This window comes from Molossus molossus, unplaced genomic scaffold (genome assembly GCF_014108415.1).
Source record: "Molossus molossus isolate mMolMol1 unplaced genomic scaffold, mMolMol1.p scaffold_m16_p_11, whole genome shotgun sequence".
NCBI lineage: Eukaryota > Metazoa > Chordata > Mammalia > Chiroptera > Molossidae > Molossus > Molossus molossus.
The window spans coordinates 84,474,433-84,501,347 of NW_023425346.1; the positions used below are offsets into that span (position 1 = coordinate 84,474,433).

General features: G+C 38.1%; 1 protein-coding gene across 1 annotated transcript in view; it reads left to right on the forward strand.

Annotated features, from left to right (window-relative positions):
• Positions 1-22,774: 22,774 nt before the first annotated feature.
• Positions 22,775-26,915, forward strand: part of CPS1 (carbamoyl-phosphate synthase 1) — a 135,514-nt gene continuing 131,373 nt past the window's right edge. The window contains exon 1 of the mRNA XM_036254973.1: positions 22,775-22,780. Within this exon, the coding sequence (XP_036110866.1) occupies position 22,780 (1 nt within the window). The 5' untranslated portion in view covers positions 22,775-22,779. The remainder of the gene's footprint in view (positions 22,781-26,915) is intronic.

Here is a 26,915-nt window from a genome sequence, read left to right on the forward strand (position 1 = left end):
ATTCTCGGGATGGAGGAGATTCTGGTTATTGGGGATTTTTGCTTTCCCCGAGCAATATTCCTGAGACATCTAGCCTAGGAAGCTTTGTGGGGACAAGGCACTTACGTTCCTTTCCCTGAGCGAGAGGCGCAGAAGGTGCAGCTGCTTTGCTTGACAAGTTGATAGAGAGAGACTCATTAAATAAACGTGCTATCGTCTGCAGGGAGAGAGAAAGTGAACCCTTGCATAAATATTAGCTCGCCTTTTTCTTATTATTTCCAGCAGGTGTGTGTTTCTTCCGTCTTCTCTGTATTTTTCTACCTCTTTTTCTCTGTCAGTGGACTCTCTTTCCCTTTCTTTCTCTTTTCTTGGTTTCTGCCTCCCATCACAATTCATTATCTGGTCATAATAACTAATAATGGATTAAATTTTACTTTGCTACCTTTGTGGTTATGAAAAATTTTAGAAATCTAAAAATTACTCAGACACAGCATCCTTGGAAGGGTGAACATCTTCAGGTTAAATTGCTAAACTCTTTCAGGAGACTTCTTCTGCAACAGCTGTGGCAGCACCAGCCAGATTCAGTAAGAAACGAAGAATTTTATGCCCTATCAGGGAAAAACAGTCCAAATCCTCTAATTTTTTATAGTACAATTTGGGTGATGGCCAGAGCTCTGGATGTACACATAAGTAAGGGATTTGCACAATAATTGGGTGTGCTTCTCTGCTGCTTTTCATTGGAAGATTTCAAAAGGCACTCGCTGCTTTATTCAATATAGCTCCCTTTCCCCTAGGCTGTCAAAGTGGAAGGATGTATTGTGATTTTTTTTTTTTTTCAAAGAGATTGCATTTCTTTCCTGGCTTTGTTCTATCCCAGATGCTTGTCACTCAGGGAGATGCTATGCTCTTGATGGCAGGACATACCACTTTGCTTTCTTCCTCCCTGAGTGACATGTGCCTGTTCCAGGCAGTGAACAGTGGAGCAAAGTACGGTGTGTGTCCATCCATGAAGATCTCTCGTTGTTTACTCTGCTCGGGTTTCCATCTGGCAGCATTGGAACCGATCTTCATTGAAACACAAAACAAAACAAAACAAGCACCAATAAGCCAAACAATGTAAAAATGAGCAAAAAGACAAGAAAAAGTCTGTCTTTCTTTAGATTGATAGCTAACGTTATCGATTGCTTACCGTATGCCAGGTATGCGTCAAACACTTATCGTAGATCGTATCATATCACTTAATTTTCACATCAACATCATGACCTAGGTTCTGTTATTATCCCCATTTTACAGATGAGTAAGTTGGGTAAAGGCAGGGTTAAGTAAATTTCTTAATGCCACACAGCTGATAAATAGCTGAGCAAAGCTTCGAGCCCAGGTGATCTGACACCGGAGACCATTCTCTCTCAACCCTACATCCAGGTTCTAAAGGATAGAATCTCAAATTGGATACGCTTTAGGAAAGGGTGTCTTCCTTGTTAATGTAGCTATATTCCCTTTGATATATGATTGGACAGATGCTTCACACACACTCCCCCCCCCCCCACGCCCCTATTCTGGAGGACTAAGTGCATTCTGGTATACCCATTTCCTATTGGTAAGGCAATCAAGAGGAGGAAAACTTCCTTCTTAATTGTGATTGGCATTGTGCAGTGTGTCTCTACAAACCGAAATAAATTTAGGAAATTAGCAATTGGGAGGATGATCCTTGTTTGTTTCTTGCTGATTCACTTCTGAGTCACCTGAGTGTGGGCAGAAAATAGGGACCAATATACTGCCTTCTTTAGGTCATGTGTCTAGAGGAGAGACACATCCACTCAGCCTGGAGGAGTACGTTTGTGTAATTCATGTCATTTTGGGCATGAAGAGAACAAATGGTGGTATTCTGAATGAGCTTCTTCCAGTGCCATATAATAGTTTTGTGAATAGAAGGAAGAAACTCATATAATCATTAGGGCTTTGAAATCTTTTCAATTAACTTATGAAGAAACTGTAGCTACTAAAAAGAGAAAAAGAACACAAACCTTGCTATTGAAGAATGATAACCTCAATGGAAGAATCCAAAAGTCAGCATCACTGTGTAGACATCCATGAGAGTTGATGAAGAGAGACTCAGCATTCAAAACCTCTCATGACTCCATATGAAAAGCTCGAGGCTTAAAAGTAAGCTTATATCACAGTGTGGGTCAAACTCAATGGGATAAGAGTAATACGGTTCATGTGTAGAACATCATAGAAAGGCTTTTAGAGGTTGTCACCCTGAGCCCCACTGGTTGAAGCCCAACACAAACTCCTTAGTAAGGAAAGACTATAGAAAACTCAAAACTGACTAACACTAATTTATACATTGTAGTTTTGATAATTCTCAACAAATTTACTTACATCAGTATAATTCTCTAGTTAAAGGATTTCTCTAGGTTTTATTTTCTGTGACTCATTGCACCACGAATCATGCTGTTTTAGATTCATAATCAATTGCCCCTTGACATCTCTTGATGATCCTGTCAGGCAGTTCAAACTGAACATTATCAAAACTTAGCATCTTTCCTCTAGACCCCTTACTCTCCCATAAACCATATTTCAGAGAATGACAAAACTAGCTTCCTAGTTGTTCAAACCTGAAATACTCTCATTTCACCTCCCATCCAATTAATCTAGAAGGCCCAGAGATTGTTTCCTAATACCTCTTGAATCTACTTTCTTTTCTTCCTTCCCAGCGTCCTTAAATTCAAGATCCTGTCACTTTTCATCTCTGTAATTATCTTTCTCCTCCCACTCTGACCACATTCTTGTGTGTCTTTCTCTTTGGTTCATTGATTTTTCTAAAATGCCAATCTGATCACATTAGTTTCTTTGCTTCGACTCCTTCAGGAGTACCATAGAGCTTTCAGAATAAAGTAAACTCAGCCTTAGCACATGGAGCCTTTGAGGATTTGAACCCTGGCTCCCTCTCTACCTTTATACCTCCACCTCACCCACGGTGTGCAGTTCCTCAGATGGGCTGCCATGTCATATTTTTCTATCTTCATACATGCTGTTCTATGGCCTGACTTCTATTTGTCCCCCAAAACTCAGCCCATGCAACCTCCTCCAGAGAGCCTTTCAATGACATGCCTCAGCTGCATAGTTAAGATTTCAATTTTTCTTTGTTTCATTAATTTTTTTCCAATTCCTTTTTTCACTTTTTTTTTTTTTTTGGTATCAGGCTTTTCTTTCCTTTTATCAGTTATTTATTAAAATATTAACTTTCTTTCTTCTGTTTTTTTTTTAATCTCTTTTTTACCTTTATGCATAGACATGTCCATTGACATCAAGTTTTGGCTTACTCTTTCCCATGTCCCTACTTTATTTCTCTACATATAGTGTTCTGTAGAAGAGGAAATATTTCATAAAGGAATTTTTAGTCCTGCCTTGTTAATGACACTAACTTAAGGAAAAACCAGGAGCACATACATTAAAATTATCTACTTAATTCCTTTAACTTAGGCTTCTTGCTGTAATAATACTGTTCTCAGTAGTTAAAGGTTCGGCAGTATCAAAGATAAATATACTTTATTGGTGAATAATCTTCAAAGAGAGTCTTAAGGTCTCTGAACTGAGAGCCAGCACAGAAATAGGTCAGAAGTTCAGGGTGTGCTCATGTGTATGACTTATGGTAAGGTAAAGGTTTCTATTTGTCAGCGATAAGACAGGTAGCCAAGAGCAGCCCCATTCATAAATTTGGTCTGGGTCAGATCCAATTCATAGATAGTCAACCAACAGAAGTGTGAGTTGCAATTGTTAGAGGCCTTGAACTGCCCCACCTTGGATCCTGAGAAATCAATGTGGCTTTGTTCAGCAGTGTCTGCCTGAAAGGACCATAAATCAGGAGCTTCCATACAAACCTTTTATTGTCAAGGTAATGGCAAAGAAAAATGATAGCAGTTATTCCATTTACACAGTTTAGTCCTTTTCTTTCTCATTGATGTTTCTTCCAATTTTCTTTTCTTTCCTTTTTTTTTTTTTTTTGTACATGACTACTAGGAACATATAACATTTTAGTTTTTCCTAGAGAAATGTGTGATATAAAACAGTGTATAGTTCTTAGATTACAAAATGTCGTAATAATTTTATTTGTTAAAACTCATTCTGGCTATCCTATACTTTGAACTGGTCAACCAAGAGGTTATGCAGAATGAAAGTTTTGTATTTTTGATGACTGGAGACCATTGTTTTAAATTTCATATCGTGATTACATCTCAGACCTGTGACATTATACATACTATTGATGTCACTGGATTTGTTCATGTGCCCTTATATAAAGTGAGTAGTGATTAATAACCTCAAATGGTTATGTTATGATAGTTTACTTGCCATCAATGTGGCTCTGTGTACTCATGATGCCCTGACACTTTAATATGCTGTGATCTGTTGTGGCTTTCAAGTAACTGGTCACGAATAATGGTTAATGTACCAAAGATTGTGATTGACTTTCTGTTTTACAAATTAGACTGCAGTCACAGTGATTCCTGTGACAATGCTGTTGGTGCCCCTTACTTTCTTCCGTGGGGGAAGCAGTACTACTGCAGACATTTGTCCTAGGTTTTTACGCTAAATGCTAATTATTGCCTATTATCTGTTTTCTTTCTTTTTCTTAGTAAAAGAAACCATGTTTTTAGCTGGGTACATGTGTAGTTAGAATAAAGACACTATTTCTTAGCCGCTCTTATAGATAGGTGTGGCCATTGACTAAGTTCTGGCCAATGGGATGAAGAAGGAAGCGGTGTGTGTAATTCATAGGAAGTATCTCTAAAGGAGAGGGTTTACTCTTTTTACTTCTTTTTCTCTTCTGCTGATTGGAATAGGGACATGATGTTTAAGCTCCAGCAAACCCCTTGCACCCTGAGGTAACTTTGGGTAGGGAAGCCACATAAAAGGACCTGGGTCCCTGATTCTGTAGAGCCTCCTACCAAACCAACTTCTGGACATAATGGTTGGGAAAGAGAACCATGTTAGTGTCTTGTTTAACCTTTAACTATTTTCTTTTTTCTGAACTTAATTCTTCTTACGATAAGATCCAGATAAAAAAGAACGTTGAGAACTGAAAGTAATTATTCCATCATTTTGAAATTTCAGACCACAATGTCTAATTTCTGAATTTTTCCAAGTGGATGACTCATGGACCCTTCAACTCTTACTTTTGCCAAACTGAACTCATTAGCTTTCCCTCCAAATTTGCTCCTATTGTGTTCAAACTGAAACTCTGGAAATGTCTTCAGTTTCTTTTCTTTTTCATTGTTGTGACAGAATCTACCACAGTCAAGGTTTTCTCCCTGGAGTGGTCTTCAAAATCAGAATACATTCTTGATTGAGTTTTTTGATCAGTTTCTATAGAAAATTAAGTGTATTTATCAAGCTGTGCCAAGTTGTTTCTTGTGCTTTATATATCTATGCCAATTGTCTGCATCATTAATTGTTAATTCTGCTTCATCAGGAAGAGTTGCTATTCAATACTTTAATTCAGTTTCTGGAGACCTGATTATATTTTGCCCAAGGTGTGACAACTGCTTTTGAAATTACAGATAAGTTATGGAAAAAGCCCTAAAAATTGTAAATGGTACATGCGACTAAGTTATTCCTAATATATTTCATATTTAGTGTATATAAATTTAAATTATTGAAGTTTATAAAATGTCCTTTTGTATGAAGTGATGTTTAAGTCGATGTTAGTAGTTTGGCTTGGGTCTAATTATGAATAATGATTGTAATGGCCATTCATCATTATTTGTAACTGCCCAGTATCTTCTAAATGACCTTTCTGCCTATGGAGAAACAAATACCTCATAAGCGTTCCCTGACCCACATGGGTTTTGAACTCAGATTTCCACCTTGTTCGCAGCTAGATACAGACATGTGACCCAGGCCTCACTAGTCACATGACCCTGAGCGAGACTTCACGAGTGAGCAGCACGAGGCACCAGTGGAGTTTGCATTTTTCTGATGCAAATGCTGGCCAAGATATTTGGCTTCAGGAAGGGGCAGTGGTTTTTGGAAAAGTTCTCTGTGAAATAGGGGCCTTGGTTCTGGAGGCCGTGGTGATGTCATCAGAGCCGAGGTCCAGCATGCACTGCTGGAGGCGGCAGCGGCCTCTGTGGTTTCTTCATCAGCTCAGGTCTCTGTCGTGTTTCCGGAAGCACATCCATGTTTCTTGTTTACATTCCTCAAAAACAGATCTGAGAACTAGAAACTGTTGTCATTTATCTACTTGCTTATATTTTATCAGCTTCCTGATTTATTCTTCATTTTAGCTCATTCGAAGATGGTGATACATACTTTGGTATTGATTTTAGCTAATTTATAAGATTTTGATATATACAAAAACTGGATATTTAATATATTAATTTTTTAACATAGATTTTATGGAGATATAATTGACACCTAACAAACCATACTTATAAAGTGTTTAATTTGATATATTTTTACATATATCAAACTGTCACCACAATCAAGATATCAAACTGTTTACAAACTGTTTACATCTGTAAACTGTCACCACAATTAAGATAACGAATATATCTATCACTCCCTAAAGTTCCTCATGCCCTTTTAATTCTTCCTTCCTGCCCATCTTCCCTATCAAAATCTAATCTATTTCAGTCACTATAGGTTTCTTAGCATTTCTAAAATTTTATATAAATGGAATCATACAGTATGAATTTTTTTTTATCTAACTTTTTCACCAAACACAAATAGACATATTTTGAGATTCATCTATGTTGTGTGTATCTATAGTTCTTTTATATTTTTATTGCTTGTGTTTGAATATCATTGAGATTATTTGATCTTTGTGTTTATAGTTTTTCATAAAATTTAAAAAGTTTTAGCCATTATTTCTTAAATATTTTTCTGTTCCCCTTGCTTCTCTCCTTTGGGGACTCCAATTACACATATATTAGACCACTAGAAATTGTCCAACTGCTCACTAATGCTTCGTTCATTTGTTAAAAAGCTCCTTTTTTCTGTCCATGTTTCATTTCAGAGAGTTTCTATTGCTATGTCTTTGAGTTCATTAATCTTTTCTTCTGCAACATCTAGTTTGCTATACTCTCATCCAGTGGATTTTTTAATATTAGACATGATAGTTTTCATCTCCATAAGTTCAATTTCTGTGTGTACGTGTGTGTGTGTGTGTGTGTGTGTGTGTGTGTTTAATCTCTCTTGTCTCTACTTAAGTGTTGGAACATATAAGATAGAGTTATACAAACTGCTTTGATTTCCTTACTACTAATTTAATATCTGTGTCAGATCTGTTTCGGTTTTGATTGATTTCTTTTTTATCCACATTGTGGGTCATATTTTCTTGCTTCGTCATATGTCTTGTAAGTTTTGATTCAATGTCAGATATTTTTATTTCACATTATTGATGCTGGAGACTTCTGTATTCCTATAAATATTCCTTAGCTTTGTTTTAGGATACAGTTAAGACACTTGCTTAGCAGTTTAACCCTTTTGGATTTCACTCTTATTATTTCTTAGATGGATCCTGCCCCATGTTTAGTCTAGGACTAATTATTCCTCACTATTGAAGCAAGACCTTTACTATTCTACCCAATGCCCTATGAACTATGAGGCTTTTTAGTGTAGCTATTCCTTCTGATTTTTCAGGTCATTTTTTCCCCCTGGCCTAGGATAATTTCCTCACATAAAAATACTGAATACTTGGGGGTGGGGGGGATTCTTTGCAGATCTCCAAAGCTCACTTGTTCTCTCTCTCTCTCTCTCTCTAATTCACTCTTGTTTGATATTCCATATTGAGAATTCTAGCTGCTTTTGTCTCCCCATGCTCTCAGCTTCATGTCCCTAAAGTTAGGGAGTCTTCCTCAGTTCCCTTTCTCTGTGCCAAAGGCTGAAAAGTCTACAAGACAGTAAGCTAGGGCAATCACAGGGCTCACCTCATTTGTATCCAGTCTGTCTCATACCCCTGATATTGACTACCTATTTCCTGAATCTTGAAAAGCAGTAGTTTTATATATACTGATTGATCTTTTTTGATAGTTTCATGTGGGAGGGTGTCTCCAGTCCCTCTTACTTCATTTTAGCCAAAAATAAAAATCTTAAAAGAGCATTATTAAATTGCAATTTATATACCATAAAATTCACCCATTTTAAGCATAGAATTAAATGATTTTTAATAAACTCTGAGTTGTGTAACCATCACCTCTATCTGTTTGAGAGCATTTTCATCAATTCAAAAAGATTTTATACCTATTTGCAATTAATTACCTTTGTTCCCACCCTCAGCTCAGACAACTACTAATCTACATTCTGTGTCATAGAATTGCCTATTCCAGACATTTTATCTCAGTGGAATCAGACAATATTTGCAATGGCTTATTTTAGTTAGGAAGAGGTTCTCAAGGTTTATCCACATGGTAGCGTTTATCAGTAGTTTGTTCTTTTTTTATTGAGTAGTATCCCTTTGAATGGATATCTCACACTTTGTTTATCCATTTACCACTTGATGGATGGTTGGGTTGTTTCTTCTTTCTGGCTATTATGAATAGTGTTTCTATGAATATCTGTATGTAAGTCTGTGTATGGAGATTTGTTTTCATTTTATTTCTCTTGATAGCTAGAAGTAAAATTGTTGGGTCATATAGTCAATTTATGTTTAATTTTAAAAGAAACTGGTAAATTGATTTCAAAGCAGGAATACCATTTTACATTTCCATTAGCAATATATAAAGTTCCCAGTTTTTCTGCATCCTCATCAACACTTATTATTGTCTGTCTTTTTGATTATAGCTTTTTTAAAGACTATACTTTCAGGGATCATTTCTATAGTTTGATTACAGCTTTTTTAGTGGGCATCAAGTAGGTATCTCATTATGGTTTTAATATTTATTTCTCTAATGACCATTGATGTTGAGTATATTTTCACATGCTAATTAGCCATATTTTGGTGAGATGTCCATATAAATATTTGTATTCATTTTAAACTGGGTTGTCTTACTATTATTGAGCTCCAACAGCATATATCTAGAAGCAAGTTCTTTATCAATAATGTTATTTGCAAACACTTCTTTCAGTTTGTGTTTTGTTTTCATTTTCTTCTTTTTTTTTTTCAGTTTGACCCAAGGATATGCTTATTAATTTTAGAGAGAGGAGAAGGAAAAGAGAGAAAAAGAAACAGCAGAGTGAGAGAGAACATCCATCTGTTGCCTTCCCTACATGTTCTGACCAGGGATTGAACCCACAACCTTTCAGTATGCAGGATGATGCTCCAACCAAATGAGCCACACCAGCCAGAACTATCTTTTTACTTTCTTACTGGCACATTTTCAGTACAAATATTTTTAATTTTTATTAAGTCCAACTCATCATTTAAAAATTTCATGGATGGCCCTGGCTGGCTTGGCTTAGCGGTTAGACCGTTGGCCTGCAGTCCAGAGAGACCCGGGTTTGGTTCCCACTGAGGGCACGTACCTTGGTTGCAGTTTGTCCCCGGCCCTGGTTGGGTCATGCAGGTGGCAGCCACTTGATGTGTCCCTTTCACGTCAATGTTTCTCTCTCTCTCTCTTGTTCTCTCTCCTTCCCTCTCTGTCTGAACAAAAAATGGAAAAATGTCCTCAGGTGAGGAGTAAATAAATAAATAAATAAAATAAAAATTTCATGGATAGTGTTTTAGTGTAGTTAAGACTATTATCATTTTAAGAAATTCTTTTTCCTACCTAAACTACCCAGATGGATTTTGTTGTTTATAACTAGGAAATTTAATTGGTATGATAATTAAGAAATGAGATCAAAAGACTTATATTTTTATTCCAGACATTTTGAATCTAAAATGAGGTCAAGCTACTCTTCTAGAGGAATCACATAACTTTATTTTAGACAGTTATAATTTTTGTTAGTCACCTTTGCTGCTGTCAACCAGAGGGTGCTATTGGCTTGGTTACTAAGGGCATTCCTTATCTGGATAGTTGAAGTTGTTTTGATCAAAAACACTCTAGAGATCATAGAGGACATTTTATGTTACAAACCCATGATTTTGGTCTCTATGGTTTTTATGAGAAGCTAGTGCTCTGTTTCATTGGACATCATTTGGACTGGAAAAACAACTCTGAGAGATAGAATTGAATAATTAAATCCAGTAAAAAATTAAGGTAGTTAATTCACTATTTCCTATTGTAAACAACTTAAAGCCACCATAGAATCTCAACATCTGAGCAAACTCGATGTAAGAAGAGAACTGAATTAGGAGATGGGAGACCCAGGTTCAAGTCCTCAGCCTAAGACTAACTAGCTTAGAGACATTGAGCAGCTCACTGTTCTTATCTGAACCTTTGTTTATCATCTGTAAATTAAGCATGGATTAGATATTGAAGAGTTCCTTAAGCCTTCTTTAGATCTGTCAGTATAGATAACCATCTGGACACACCTTCTTTTTTTTTCTACATCACATCATCAGTCTTGATTTTAGGACAGAGTAAGCTAGATTCTCTCTACGTTAGGGGCCAGAAGAGAAGGAAATTTCTAAAAACCTGACCTGACTATTGTGTCTGCACATGTCTAAGGAAAGAATGCTCATGTAGGCACATATGAAGTGCTTGGCATTATTTCCCGCAGTGGGCGTGCGCGAGAGTGGAAGGCTTGTTGTTCCCTTGGCCAGTGATGTTGACCCTTTGCTCTTCGTCAGAGCCACAGCCCCATTGTGCAAAACAAATGTGTGCTCAGTGAGGGTACCTCAGGCTAAGAGCAAGCCATCCACACAATTTTAAGGTAAATGAAGTTGAATTCTGCAGTAGTCATTGCTGTTTGCGTATTCTCTGAAGTTTGGGTACACTGTATTTAGTGAGACAGCAGATGCAAAAGTGCTATCACAACTACCGTCAGAAAGTTGGCACTCAATGCATATTACTTCCCTTTCCCCATCTTCTCTCTGCCTTGTCCCCCTAACATGTATTATGACACTTAACCTTTCATAAGCCTTTGGAACCTTCATGTGATTCTCTGTTCATCCAGTGTTGTCATTAGAGTCTGCCTAAGGCTTTGATTCTTCTTTAAACATTTGCTTTGACTCAAAATTTGCCTACTCTGTGTATTTTATTTTTTTTTACTTCTTGGACTCAATAGATAACTACTGAGTAGAACCCAAAGGCAATTTATTTAGAGATAATATGTTAAATTAATTTAACTCATTTTTATTGAATGCTTTCTATATGCTAGGTAATACTCTAGTGATGAGGATACCTTAGGGAAAAACACAAAAGTTTTTGTCTCCAAGGAGCTTACATTTGAAACAGTGAAAAGCAGGGATATGAATTAGCAATGGATATGTCGTTTTTGCTGTCCCCAAAACCATTTATATATTTCCTGGTAACTGTACCCCAATATATCTATGAAAAACTTGTCATCCTCCTTTGATTGGAGTCTTCGTGAAATTGTCCCACAAGTACCTCCAATTTGCCTTAGCCGACCTGTGGCTGCATGACCATACTGAGCCAATCAGATGCTTTGTCATATGGAGTAAGAAAGGACTGAGAATTATTGGAGTGTATTCAGTACAAAAGTGACACTCTGACAAAGGACGCTGATTCCTGTGAACCTCAAACGTCACTAATGCTGGTCGGTTCCAACAACGGCCTTATTGTTTTTATTGTTCCCTCTGTGACAAATCTCCTTCCAAGTTTCTTGTTTAAGTTATTGAATTTTGTGCTACTTGGAACCCAGTAATCCTAACTATACTACTAAATTGGTTAAGTAAGAAGCATCACATATATAAAAATCTCTATTTGTTAAGTTAAATTCAACTCTAAATCTCATCCTCTGGTTTGGCAGAAAATTTAATAATTATATTAGGATTCTCTTTCTCTGTAGGGATAAAACTAAGGAAGCTCCTGCTGTCATCAGTCACTTATCTACATGGATCATTGTTGAAATAGCCATTATTCCTGCATCTATACTACATCAGGGACAAGGGAATCTTTGCTATGGCAGGGCAACCCTGAGTTAAGTTTTAATTTCTATAGGTGCACCACGTAAAACTTTGTATATATAAGTGCATATCATTTCTCTGAAACTTTGTACTCTCTAACTCATTATTCTGATGTAAAATCCCCTTCAGACAGTTAATTGATCTGAAAGTTTTTGCTATCTTCTTAGAACATAGGGCAAACTGTTATGTTCATTCAGTCTTGTTCATTCACCTGTCTTCTCTAAATGACCCTGATCTGTGCTCTGTGCACTGAACTCTAGGGAATAAGTCATTTATTTATTCATTTAACATGCATTTTTTAAGTCTTTACCCTGTCCTAGGTCTTGTATGAGGCTATGGAATTACAAAGAACTTATTACAGTTTCTTTTCAACAATGACTCATAGTCAGGGTGAGGAGGGTTGGTTCATGAGGTGGTGGCTAAATAATCAAATAATTATGGCAGTGGTAAGTGCCACAATAGAGGTGTAAAAATAGGCATAATGAGAACACAGAGGAAACTCTCCTGTGTTTGGAGAAGTCACATCATCGATGGTTTGCAGAAGGAAAGGATCACTGAGTTGAGTCTTAGGGAATAAATAGGAATTTAATTAATGTACAGATGGAGAAGGAGTAGTACACACTAAACAAAGTCAAAGGGAGAGAAGGGAGGAGGGAGGGGGAAAGAGAGAGAGAGGGGAGAAAATGAAGAAGGAGGAGGTGGAGAAGGAGGAGGAGAAAGAAAAAGAGGAGTGGGTGAGAGGAAGTGACTTGGGTTAAACATTACAGTAGTCTGATATGACCGGAGAGAAGAATTTATTGGGGCCTCATGGGAAATGAGAGGTAGGCAGAGGACAAAGCATAATGGGTAGAGGCTGAGTTTTAAAATTGGGCTGTTCTATCTGAAAAACAAAGTTCTGCCCTTTTGGTGCTGTCAACTCTAGGAACTTCCTTAATCTAGTAGTTTTATCTGTAAAAGGGAAGGGTAGTAATGCCTTCATTTTAACGTTATTATAAAGATTTAATGGATTCATGAATGGAAAGTACAGCAGGTCCTCAAATAATGTTTCATTCAACACTGGTGGAGTTTGCAGGTTCTCCCCACGTCTGCACGGGTTGTCTCAGACTACTCCAGGTTCCTCCCACATCTCAAAGATATGCATGTGAGGTGACTGGCGTGTTTGAGTTGTCTCCTTATAGTGAGTGTGGGTGGATGCCAGTGCCCCTGCAGTAGAAGGGTGCCCTGCCCAGCGTCGGTCCCCCCTTGTGCCCTGAGCTACTGGGAGAGGCTCTGGCCACCCCTGACTCTGAACTGGAATAAGCAGGTTGGGAAATAATAATCTTACTTGTTTTTATTAACATTTCTAAATGTATGTATAGCTCTAATTTATTCAATGTTTAATATTAGAAAATATTAAAAGCATTTTGAGTCTTTATTTAGAAGTTTAGCGATGTATGTGTGACCAGAAATGTGCTGTAGGGACTTAACTCTTGTTTTTAACAAGTAGCCTGTGATAAAATTGGTTTCATTATACAGTTTCCCTTAAAGTTGTAATTTCCAGGACCCTATCAGAGACGTTGAGTTAGGACTTACTGTACTTAGTACCGGTGTCTGCCAGACAGCAGAATTCAAGAAATTTCCCTCTCTCCCCTTCCCCACACACCCTGACATTTATCACAAAAGCCATAAAGCTGAAGGTTACTGATAAAAAGTGCTTGGTGAATGCATGTGGGAATGAGTAGGAAATTGATTGAAGAGAGAGGATGAAGCTGGATTAAAGAGAGCCTTTGAAGCTGGGGAGAAGCTTTTGTGAGTTAAAATCACAAGCTTAAACATTACTTAATTACAAGCATAGTATTAAAATGAAAACAGAAACCAACGATATGAATTGCTGTAATCTTGTCACCTAATCAATTAATACTGTGATTTATGTCTGACACTTCTATTTGGTAAAAAGAAAAATCTCTACCATTTTCAATGTTTAGATTTGCAGAAATGGTATAGATGGGGTATTTATATTTGAATTTTTACTTAAAGTTAAACCATGATATATTTCAATTATTTGACAGCCATTTTTAGCTCTTTATTTCTCCCTATCTTCTTTCTTTCTCTTAGAAAATAATTGTTAATAACTTGATGTGTTTCCACCCACACATTTCTTTATGTTCATTAAACTATATACAAACAAAAACACCTATACTAAGTTGTTATTGTCCATTTTCCTAAAAATGGAATAACTTGCTTTATTACATGAAAATATATCAGGGACATCCAGTTAATTGCAGGACTACCATAAATATGGAATGCTATGCATAGACTGAAAAATAATAATAGCATTGTTAGATCTATAAGGGACTTTTGAGATCATCTAATCTAATGGTTCCCAAAGTTAGGTCTCTCTAGTGTCATTATCTTCTTAGTGGGCAGAGATTTTGAACATAGGAGAAGTGTTGAATACTCTTTTAAAGATTAGTCTAGCAGTGGCAGGAACAAAGATTTGGAAGAAGGTCTCTGGGCCATCTTCCAGGTCTCAATTTTAATGTATTTCCTCTGCGAAATGTTCGCTGATAACCTTGACCAAGATAAGTCACCCTCTTATATGTTCTAATATAATCTTATACTTCTTCTTTCTTATATTCACTGGCATAATATTTAAAAAAATTTTTTTCTTTATTGATTTTAGAGAGAGAGGAAGGGAGGAAGAGAGAGAGAGAGAAACACCGATGAGAGAGAACATTGATTGGCTGCCTCCTACGTGTGCCCCACTGGGGATTTGGCCCACAACTTTGGCATGTGCCCTGACTGGGAATCTAAGTGGCGACCTCTTGGTGCATGGGTCGATGCCCAACAACTGGGCCACACTGGCTGGGCTCACTGGCATAGTATTTATGAATTATTAGTATCGAACTATTATTATTCATATTTTGTGCTCATTACCTTATATAGTACTTGATAGATATAAAAAGTCTAAAAAAATTAATGAATTTAGCAGGGGATTGTGGGAGGTGGGGTGGGTGCAGTTATACAGGTGTTGAAATTTGATGCAGTGGAGTGGGCGTGGATGATGACAGTCAGTGCAAGAATGTTACCAGTGTAAGAGGGGCTCAGAGACCCATATTTTCCCTGTGAATTCATGGTAGTTAAGGTTATATTCCTTAATATTTTAGGACCATAAGCTGTCCTTATTGGTTCTCTTAAAAATAATTCCACTCTTGGAAATAGACTAATGGTAACCAAATAGGTAGAGATAGTGTCTGTGTAAAATAGGAGCTGTCCTTTTATAGTGTTTATACCCTCAATACTGGTTCACCCTGATGCCAGTATTGAAGTATGTGGGGACTTGAAGTCATACACAGTTGATTGTTTAGTGGGTATATAAATGAAAAAAAAAATGAGGTGACAATCTTGAGACATATTTTATCTAGGTTGCCATGTGATCATATAATACCCATAGCAGAAAAACAGAAACCTTTTTAGTGACCTGATTATCACCCCTCTAATGAACACAGTACTACTTTGGCCCCTTAAAAATATTTCAACATTGTTTTCCACTTAATATTCATGATTACTTTATGTCAGAAGTGCCAGTTAAGCTTTAGCAAAATGTGATAGATCTGGGAGACATTCTATCTCCTCCTATTATTTGTTGATTTAACTCTCAGTCTTATTTCCCTTTGTGTTGGTTAAGGTTCTTTTGGTTGCAAGAAACAGAAATCAATTAGTTTAAAGACAGGTAATTTGTTGGAAATATGCTAAGGTAGTTCAGAAAAGAAAAGGATGAGTGAAACAATAGTGCCTCAGGAATGCTGTTGACTGGGACCTCAGTGGTGAACCTTCTGAGGTCACTTCAGCTATGTTTAATACATTTGTCTTCCTTTAGTTTCAAGTTCATGGGCATAAGTGAAGCAGATCTGGGTCATCTTACTTACTGCTGACTATAATAGGTCAAGGGAGTCTAAAAGAAGGTGCAGATTGTAGTGGGAATTGAGGGGAAGACATTGTTATGGGGCAAAACCCTCAGAAAAATTGGACAGTGGCTAACTAAATATAGGACAGGAGAGAAAAGGATTAGTAAAAAAAAAAAAGAGTTAACTTTTCTAGCCTGGGGTGATTGAGAAAATAGTGATGCGATGAGAAATGTTGAAATGTAGAATGCCTCTGGAAGGGGGAAATGACAGGGAAGGAATTATTATTTGTTTAGCTCTATGCATATTTGAGTTTATCATGGTGGCGAGAAGTCCAACTTAAGTGTTTTAAAGGGATAGTGAATACCATAGTGGAAATACAAAGTTAGGTGTTGATATCGCCATGAGAACAGAAAAACTCACCCTGGTTAATTTTGTAGATCTGACTCTTCATTTCCTCGAATATAGGAACCATGCCTCAATCGTCTTTCAATCTCCTAAGTCTTGCTTAGCACTCAGTAGGTGCAAAGACGGCACTGTGACATTCAATTGAAATCTTGAGAGAAAAGAACAAAGTACTCAAACATTTCTACTTTCTCCTGGAAAAAGTTCAAAATTTTGCCTTCAGTTTTTAACTCTGATAGAATAAACCTTTTGATAACCAGAGAGTCCATTTGCATCATTTATTCCTTCAGTCAAGTTCATATGACCAGAGGAAGATTTTTTTCATTCACCTTCTCTTGGCCGTTGGGTTTATTGCATTACAGAAGCTTATGCTCTAAATATTAGCTTCTTGAGAAAACAATGAGACATTTTCATCTGGGTTTTCATTTGATTCTGACAACAAAGAAAAAAATCTGGAAAAAATAGCATTCCATATATCTTTGCTTATTCTTTTTTTTTTTTTAATTTTATTTTTGTTACAGATGTTTCTCCTTTTTTTACCCCATTGACACCCTCCTTCCCATCCCCCCCACCCTGTCCCCGGCTTTGTTGTCCATGTCCATTGGTTATGCATACATGCATATAAGTTCTGTGGTTTATCTCTTCCCACCCCCCACAACCCCCTCTTCTGAGGATTGTCAGTCTGTACCCTACTTCTGTATTTCTGGGTCTACCCTATTCCTCAGACTGTTATATTCATTATATTCCACTCTTTACTACTCAATCAATACTCTCACCAGCAGCAAGAAACAAAATGTCTTTCTTAACTTGGAAGCAGAAACTAGGTTAGACACCCAGATAATAAGTGACAGAGAGTATTGTAGAGATCGATGGGGATGGACAAAATATAGATTTTATTTGATTTCATCTTAACTGCATTTATTCGATCTCCATTTTATTGCCCATTCATTGCTCCATGTCCGTTCAATTCTATTCTGTTTCAACTTGAGATACACACACGATATAATGCTGGACATTTTCACTCAAAAACATTTTTAGACCTTGTCACCAGCTAAATCTTCTCTTTTTGTGGATTTCAAGTTTCCTATGGTAAATTTGAGTTATTTTAAAACTTCTAATTTTTTAAAACTTGTAAGCTGTAAACATTTTATTAAAATTGTAATTCTACTATATTTTGGTAAGGATTACCACTTTAATTATTTCCATGATGGGTAGGTTGTTGATACTAAAGGCAATTTCATGACCTGCATAAAGGCATTAGGCCACTTATCTAAAAGTTGGGTGAAATTGTTAGGTTCCTGTACAGAATGAGTTGTATTATTAAGTAAAATGCAATTTTTGACAGGTGAAGTTAACTCCTTACATGAATTAATCTCTTCTGATTTGGAATCATGTCTGTGGCAAGTACCAACAATTTGCTTTTCTAAATGTCATCGATACTTAATAAAATAATTTACATATTTTATTTTCTGTTCTCAACTGTAAAGTCAGATTATCCACTCTTCTCCATCAGACCCTGTTCCATACATTCCAATAAGAGCAAAACGCTTGAGCGTTGACTAGAACACTGCTAACCATTGTGCCTGAGACAGGTACTCATGCTCATTTTCCAGAGAAGGAAACCAAGGCACATAAAATGTTCATTAATTTGCTCAAATAAGTGGTGGAATTGGCACTTAAATTCAGGTGGTTTAACTTCAGAATTTGCATTTTGGACCACTATTGCCACCCATTTTGGACACAGTTGTCTTTGGCACACATGTGAGAGACCTAGGGATAAATATGACAGTTCTTGAAGCAAAGATTTTTTGTTCTGGCCTGCAGTGAGGGGTGATCAGTGCCAGGGCAGCTGATCCATGGCAGTTCTCTCTTACTGGGTGATTTCGGCACTGTTCTTGTGAGATGGAGACCCTGAATATAATTTTCCCTATTGAGCTACTAGAGAAATGTACACTCACACATCCTTGCAATAACAGTGCTGTAAGGTAAGTACTATATGAATATTTTCAGTCTTCAGATCAGGAAACTGAGGCTGAGGAAGACGATATTGCTTAACCTAAGGAAGTAGTCATGAATGCTAGTCAGCAGTCAAGCCACGTTCCTGGGTCTTCCTGCACTATCACAGATTTATGGCCTATTTGTTTTTACCCTCACCTCCATTCATAATCTAGTTGTGGTGTGTACGTATCTGACAATCGGCTACTTCGGAATCAACCGAGGTGCTGGTTCAAAATATAGCTCCCCACTTCCAAGTGTAACAATTCAGATTCGGTAGATCACGGCCCACAGTTCTGCGTTTTAACAATCACTCCTTGTATAATAAGCTTGGAGCACAACTGTTTTAGTTACTAACAAGAAACTGTTTATGAGCTAATGATTTTCTAATCATTAGACTTATTTAAGGCTTACATATGTATTTTGGAAAATAACCATTCATATTGTCCTAAACTCTCTCGCCATGTCACCAGCTGAATAAAACAACGAGGCTTGAAAACTCTCCAGGACATGACAACATTTCTGGTTTCTGATATAAGAAATGATGACAGAAGGAGCAGCTTGCAAGCAAGTTGGAAGACCATGGGCTGAAAGACTGAGGGAATTAATTTTAGCTACAGTGGGCAAAGACGGAGAGAAAAGTTGGAACTCTGCAGAACAGATAATTCTACGTTCGGTGTGTAATATTGGACAGAATTCTTGTGCCAGCCGTTAGCGCCAGTGGTTTCTATTTAACATCATGTTCCAGTCTTTCAATTGTCCAGTGATTTACCAGTTATTTTAGGCTTTCTATTGCTTTGGTACTTATCATTCCATGACGACTGAAAAAGTGAACAATAAAAGTAATCAACTGGGAACATTTTAATGATCCGAAGCTTTCCATTTAAGTATTTGTTCAAATTTGAGGAGGTTGTGCCTCCAACCTCTGTTTCACTTGGCCCAATGAATGAGAAAAGACAGAAAAGATTGGAGATTTTCTGGTAACGTTGAGCTACAGAAAAAAAAGAAAAAAAGAGTTGTTTATGGAGAGGAGTTTATAGTAGAATGCTCTTTGAACAGATGGTTTGCTTAAATTGTTTACAGTCCACTACCAAAAGATTTTGAGAACAAGATTCTAATTTGGCCTTGATATGAGGTGAAACTCTAGCCGTGTTGTATTATGTCCTGAATGTTAAAATTTAAGCACAGATGGATTGTTGTAACCCAATTTTTCTGTTTCTTTGTGTGGCACATGGCTAGACTACACTGTTCTTGGAGATGGAGACCCTGATTATAATTTCCACTATTTACTACTGGAAAAATGTACACTCACACATTCAGTAGCAGCTCAAGGTCTCTAAATCAGTGAGGAGAGCAAGGATTTCTGATAGGTTCATGTGATGCTCTCTTCCAAGGGTGCAGGATTTTGTTAACTCTGAAAACCCACTTTTTTTTCTGGTAATCCTATTTAGTTAGGTCTCTGATTAACACTATATTTCTGCCTCACAGTTTTCATTTAGGGCCCCTTGGGCGAAGTTTAAGCATTCGTTAGTTTCGACTAGATCACAAAGAACTGGGAGGCGTTTTGGAGAATGTGTAATTAATTTAAGAGGGTTATAAGACTGCTCTAAACTTAAAATAAGGCAACAAGGTCTGCATCATTGCCAGATTTAAAGAGAAAAAGGTTAATTAGTGTTTAACCTAAGAGTCATTTGAAAGGGGAATATGTTACTTGGAAAGTGTTAGATTAAAATTTATTCTGAAGAATGCAGAGAGAACCTGATAAAAACCCCAAATGAATGGCTTCCCACTTAGCAGCCCTAAATTCTAAATTATGCTCTTGTTTCGAAATAGTTTTATTTAAGACTGCAGGAGAGGTAGGTTTTTCTGTTAGGAATAGGGTGGTCATAGAAATGGTGACTTGTCCAGCAGCTAATAGTCTGTCTGGCTTTTTAAATTGAAGTTTGCTAGGTCAAAAAAGAGGACCAGATACTTTAGGTTTCTATCTAGTGGTCTATACTCTGATGCTCAGAATTCTGACTCGTTCTATTAAGTTTAGTTTAAGTTATTTATTTAAAACTTTGGCTTAGGGGACAGCTATTTCTAAATAAAAATCTGTGTTTACCAGTGAGTTCAGTGCTACTAGAACAGTCTATACATGGTGCCTTATATCTGGTAAGAGGTTCTGCCAGCTTGACCACAGGCCTGACTCACAGTCCAAATGGGAAGATTTATTTATTTTTGATTAGATACAGGACTCAGCCTTAAAGATCACACTCTTTGACTGTGGCTGACTGTTTCAGGCTAATCAGGTCTTTAAGAAGATGACCCTGCAAAAAACGAATCTCTTACTACCAAGCTGCGGTGAGTGTGGGGGCCCAAGCAAGTGAAGAAAGGTCTGGAAGCGCAGTGCTGCGGAGGGAGGAAAGTCCCTTTCAGGTGTAAGGTCCTGGAGAGTGGCGGACCCTGAGGGCCAGGGACCAGCAGGGCCGGCCAGCGTGAGTCCTGCTCTGCCGGGAACCGCTGACGTCTTACGGACTAGAGAAGACCCTGAGGGTTAAGAGGGGTTTCGGTTTTGAAGGCTTACATTTAGGGAAGAGGATTGGGAAACTGGAAACTTTTCATGATCAGAGTTTTTTGAGACTGCAAAAATAACAATGATAAGTAGCAGTTAACACTTCTGTGGCACTATTATATACCAGATACTGTTGTAAACACTCTAACAATCACTCCTTTAATTCTCACTACAACCCTATGAGACAGGTAAGCCGTTATTCCAGTTGTACAGATGAGAAGCTAAGGCACAGGCGAGGCAATCTCCCTAAGTGTTCACATTTAGGAAGCAGTGGAAACAGGTTCTGAACCAGGCAGTCGGCTTCTGAGTCTGTGTTCTCAGTTCCGACCTGTACAAAGAATGAGATTCCTAAGACGCACACCCATCAATTGAAGCTGTGCATGCCTAGATTCACGAAAACAGTGGTAACAGGCTATATATCTGGCTTTCCAAAACAATGAAAATTCATTTGTTTTCTGGAAAGGAATCACTTCGAGTATTTCCCAGATTTGCAAGTTAGGGGCTTCCTGGATGCTCTATATATTTATTTCTGGAAAGTACCTGACAGTGGCCTAGCAAGAGAGAGCAATCAAATGATCATTAACAAACCCCATGGGAGCAAGTGCATTTCGGAGTAATCAAAAATGATCTTTTGTTCCCCTTCCTCTCCAAAGGAAAGCCGTTGGGGAACAGGGGAGCCAACTGCTACAACTCCCTGGGCCTGGTTTAATCAGACAGTGACCTGCTGAATCAAACCAGTGTCCTCAGCTCTCCTTTGTTGGCTGCCCTTTGATTAGTCCAAGCGTAGAGTGACTGATAAAGCCACGTTGATGTTCATGCCACATGTTCTGATGAGTTAGCACTTGGCTGCTGCCAGCACACACAGCATTGGCATACCCTGCGGGGAAATGAGCAGTGTTTCAGTGGCAAAATGCTGCTTGTGGAGGAGCTGCCTACAGAGGCACACGTTGCTTAGGGGAGCAGCCTGCCCTGCAGCAACTGATGGGTACCCCGTTCCCTTCAGGCATTTCCCTCTACGTGTGCTGTGAGAGCGATGAAGGGCACCTTTGAAGAAAGAGGGACCAAGCATAATCACTTTATCATTCTTCTGTTTCATGCAAACTCCTTCTGGAAAGACAAATGACTGTTCACACTTCTAACAACTACCAAAACCCATTCATATCTCTTGCTGTGGGTCGGATTTGTACATTTCTAGGTTTGTTCCACTGTGGCCATTGTTGACCTCTGTACCTAGCACTGAGTGCATGTTTTGTTAACTTGAAAGTGTCTTAGAAGAAATAGGCAGTGAGTTTCCCAGAAGTCTCAGTGGATCTCTTTAAATGGAAATATATCACTGATAAGACAATGTAGTGGGTTTCAAACTTTATTGTTATAACTTGGGTGTACAGAAATGAGTATTCAGCTTTCTATTACTGAGCCTAACTTAGCTCAAGCCGCTGTTTGCTCAGTTGGCTAGAAGTGTTACTTTTGCCACGTCAAGTTAGTTTACTTACTTGCAGTGTATTCAGTGAAATTCGGAGATTATCTTTCTGGCCCCTTCTTTGATTCTCTCTAGAGATGATGTAAGTTCCTGTGTGACTTAGAGTTTATCCTGGCACTGGGGGAAGGACGTCTTGTTTCTTGCGTCTTCTCTGGTTCTTGCTGGCTTCCAGTGAGGTATAGCAATGAGGTCTAGCCCTTGGGCCTCACGTGCAGTGTTTGGGGTTGATATAGTTGAACCTGGCTAACCCTCCGGTCTAGAGGTCCAGAGTCTACACCCCGTGCTCCCACCCCGGTGCTCTTCAGGCCATAGGTCCCCTGAGACTTCTCTGGTTTTCCTTAGAGGGTGACCAAGGACTCATGGCTGCTTGCTGTGTAGAACATGGACTGTGTGGCATTCTAGGAAGCTTCCCACGGCTCATCTGCCCGGAGTGTTCCCCAGCCATTGTGCTGACCCCTGTGCCGTGTTGCTTTGGTGCCATGCCTGTGCCGAGTAAGGGATTTTCCTGAGTTTGCGGTGTTCCCTGGCTATGCTTTGGAAACAAAGCATTTGCATTCTGCTGTGGGTGTGTTCATTGCCGTTCTCTTCTGGTGTCTTAATCGTAGCTGGTGGGTGGGTAGGTAGAGAGCAGGTTTGGCATCCACCCATGTCAGCTACAAGATGCTCAGCCTCTGTAAGACTCTCACCTGGCTCATCTCCTTTTCCCTCCCCCTCCCCGCCCCACCCTCCTCCCCAAAGGCTTTATCAGCATTTCGCTGTGGGAAAACCTCATGTTTTATCTCTGCTCTGAATTTTATAGTATAAATATAGTGCTGAATCATTTAAGCTTTGGCTCATTGAAACCTACTAATCCGTTTCCTCACAATAAGACCTGAGAGCCTTGCTTTCTAGAACGTTGTCTCGGCTTTAAAGAAGCCAGATTGGAACATCAAAACCGAGGGATGACATTTTGGTTCTCTGCTGTATTTCATCTCTTCTTGAAGTAAGGCACTTTTTTTTTTTTTTTTTTTTTAACTGCATGTCCTTAAAAGAATGTCCAGGTTCTCCTCCCTTTTTCCTTCTCCATTTTTTTTTTCTTCAATTCCCCATAGCATTGAAACTTTCTCATTACTGGGAAAGGTTCTATGCAAATGAATTTAACCTTTGCTCCCCTAAAAAAGACTTGCCCATCTATAGACTACCTGAAGTGGGTGCTGACGATGAGCGAGGAGCTATTATGATCTTCATTTTTCAGATGAGAAAAGGGAATTGGGGAGATTATGACTAGGCTCACTCGTCTAGAAAGTGACAGTGCTGGGATTCAAACCCAGGTCTGTGATTTCTCATCTAAAATTTCCAAAGTTGACATTATACTGTCATTTCCAATGAGAGTTTATTTCAGACTTATCACACACACATTTAGCTAAATCATTCTGAAAACACTATATGAAAATTGAGTTTCTACAAAAGGATTATATGTGTATACAATTAAAAGTAATTATATATAATTTTTAATTTAAAAGAAAAATCAGTTCTCTAGTTTCTGTTAATCTCAAAGTTTTTTCTGAATAGTTAAAAAAATACATTCTGATTAAATAGTGCTTAGATATAGTAGCAGTTTTTAACTATCAGCCCGGTGGAAGGGTAATGCAAAATGCACTAGCAGGTCTTCCAAGAACACTGAAACTATCAATACCAATGGCAATATCTACTGTCATAATGCCCTTGTAGCAAATAACTTAATTTGCCTGATAGGTCTTGTATCTACTCAGCCAAGGAAAAGATGAAATACTGCCATTTGCAACAACATGGATGGAGCTTGAGAATGTCATGCTTAGCAAACTAAGTCAGACAGAAAGAGTCAAGAACCATATGATTTCACTCATATGTGGGGTATAAAACTGAAAATAGCAAGTGAAGAAACAAAACATACAAACAAAGACACAGACAAGCGTGTTGGTTACCAGAGAGAAGGGGGGTGGGAGGTATAGTAGAGGGGAATCGAATGTATGGCTGAAGAAGATTTGACTTTGGGTGGTGGGCACACAATGCAATATACAGATGATGTATCATAGAATTGTACACTTGAAACCTATATAATTAACCAATGTCCACCCCAATAAATATAATCTAAAAAGTAAGAGAGAAATGAGATTAAGGGGCAAAATATAAGAATGAATAGTTGAATAGAAACCTTAAATAATTTTTTTTTTTTATCCTCATCCGAGGACATTTTTTTCATTTTTTGTACAGACAGAGTGGGAGGGAGAGAGAGGAAGAGAGAGAGAGGGAAACATCGATGTGAAAGGGACACATCGAGTGGCTTCCACCCGCACGACCAACCAGGGCCGGGGACAAACTGCAACCGAGGTACGTGCCCTTAGCGGGAACCGAACCCGGGTCTCTCCGGACCGCAGGCGGACGCTCTAACCGCTGAGCCAAACCGGCCAGGGCACCTTAAATAATTTTTACATTACTTCTTATAGTAAAGTTAAATAGTACAAGAAAAAAAACACATAAAGAGTGAAAAGCTGGTGTATTATGAATGGGTGCTTTCATTGTGTGCTTCAAGTGGTAGAAACGTCAGCAGGTGAAAGTCTATGATAAATTTATGTCAGATTCATGAACACACCAGAAACCCCGAAAGATACGAAGTTCACGATTCCCTTCCTTAATTATACTAGACACATTTTAACAGAAATTTCTTAAACTTTTGTACTTTGAAACACTGATAAACTGCAGAGGTGTATCATGTATTATCTGAAGATGAATTATCAGCTTTGGATCTGTGTTTCCCCAAAGCACCACCAGGTTCAGTTACAGCACATTGCTAAGGGGTTAATTTTCAAACCAGTGAGTGGTGAGAATGGCTAGTGATAAGGGAAAGGGGAAAAAAAGCAGTTATAGTTGATGAAATTCTTTCCATGTGAATATTTTTTTCTTGCATTTGCTGTGTATTGTGGAGGGAATGACAACTGCCTAATTCAATCTGGTCAGTGTAATAGGCATGGGGTTAGGGAAGATTTTATGTGCAGGATGCTGAGGTCACACTAGCGTGGAACTGCCATCCTCCTTCAGGTGTGGGCCTGCCACACACAAACAACATAGACAACACCTGCCAAAACAGCCCCTCTGAAGTACTGAATACTGACACACCTGGCTGTTGCACAGGTGTCCCTGCAGCTCCGTTCAACTGCTGTTCAATGGTATCCTTAATCAGATATGATACCCCGACTCCAAGGTGGGTGCCCAAGGTGAACACTTTATACCACATTTCCCTGAAGCATGTCATTTTATATGAAAATTATGGGACAGCAGTGATTCTTTTAGGATCAGTGGTAATATGATTTATCGGGTCCTGTTGACAGGTGATGTGCTTGTGCGTAGTGTGGCCTTGCACACAGGCTACAGCAGTCTGTTATCCTGCAAAACAGGTGGCATTCCCTCTTCCACACCACTCCCAGAATGACTAATCTTTTCAGGCTGAAAGAACGGTACTGTGTCAGAGCTACAGATAATGATTTACACACACACACACACACACACACACACACACACACACACACGTTCTCTGCTGTACAGACACATACAAGATTAACACTCGAGTGTTTAACCCTTGGTTAACTGTGTTTCTCTGGTCATGAGCAATGGATTCTCCTCCCGTAGAACATAAGTGCTTTGATCCTTCAGGCCTTGGGGAGGACAGCATCATTAATTCTCTTTCCTGCAGTAGTCATTTTTGTTTGTTTGTGGCAGGGTTTGAAATACGAAGAGAGATTGTGTAATTATATGATGGAATTACCTTCCAAATTAATAGGGTGCCATTTTCAGATGTCCTATCTTGTCCCAATATGCTATTCAAGTTTAAAGGCCTTTATCAATATAGCCCAAAGTCAGGGTTTAATTTATCTTTGAAAAAAAATCAAGAAAAAATAATTTTGATTGTGGCTAACATTATTCAATATATTAAAATGAGACATCCTTATATATGTAAGTAATGCTAGGCATTTTAATTTCAATCATTTACTGCTCATTTTTGTCTTAAGTAACTACGTTTGTTTATGTTGGTGTTCTTGAGAGAATACCATTAATCCTTATTTAATTACTATTGCATGATTAAAAATCAGTCCATTGATATCCAGTGTGATGGTAGGATGAACAATGTTAATTTATTAACTTTCAACATTATCCTACACATATGCTTGTATTTTCTTATAATTTCTTATAATACAAATGTATTTCAGATAAAGTGGACAATAAGAGAGCATTACTTATTATCATACTCTGAAACCGCCATTTTTAATATCATATAAATGATCACTTTTAGCAACATGAGTAGCACATCGCTGTATTGTTAGTGTGGAAAGTGAAAACATTACGGATAAGATTAAAATGTTCCTTGACAGCACTCCTTCCTATGGAAAAACTTCCTGCTATTAGAGGAGGATATTATTACCAATTTAATATATTTTTTCCCCCAGTCATTTATGGATAAAAGTTGTATGATGTTGGGTTGTGCATGTATCTTTTATTAATGCTATACTGTATGTACCATTCTGTAAATTGCCTTTCTCACTCACCAGTATGCTTTAGAGATTTTTCTTGTCTGGGCTTCACCGCTAATTAGTAGGGGATCTTGAGAAGACAACTTAATGTATGTGTATC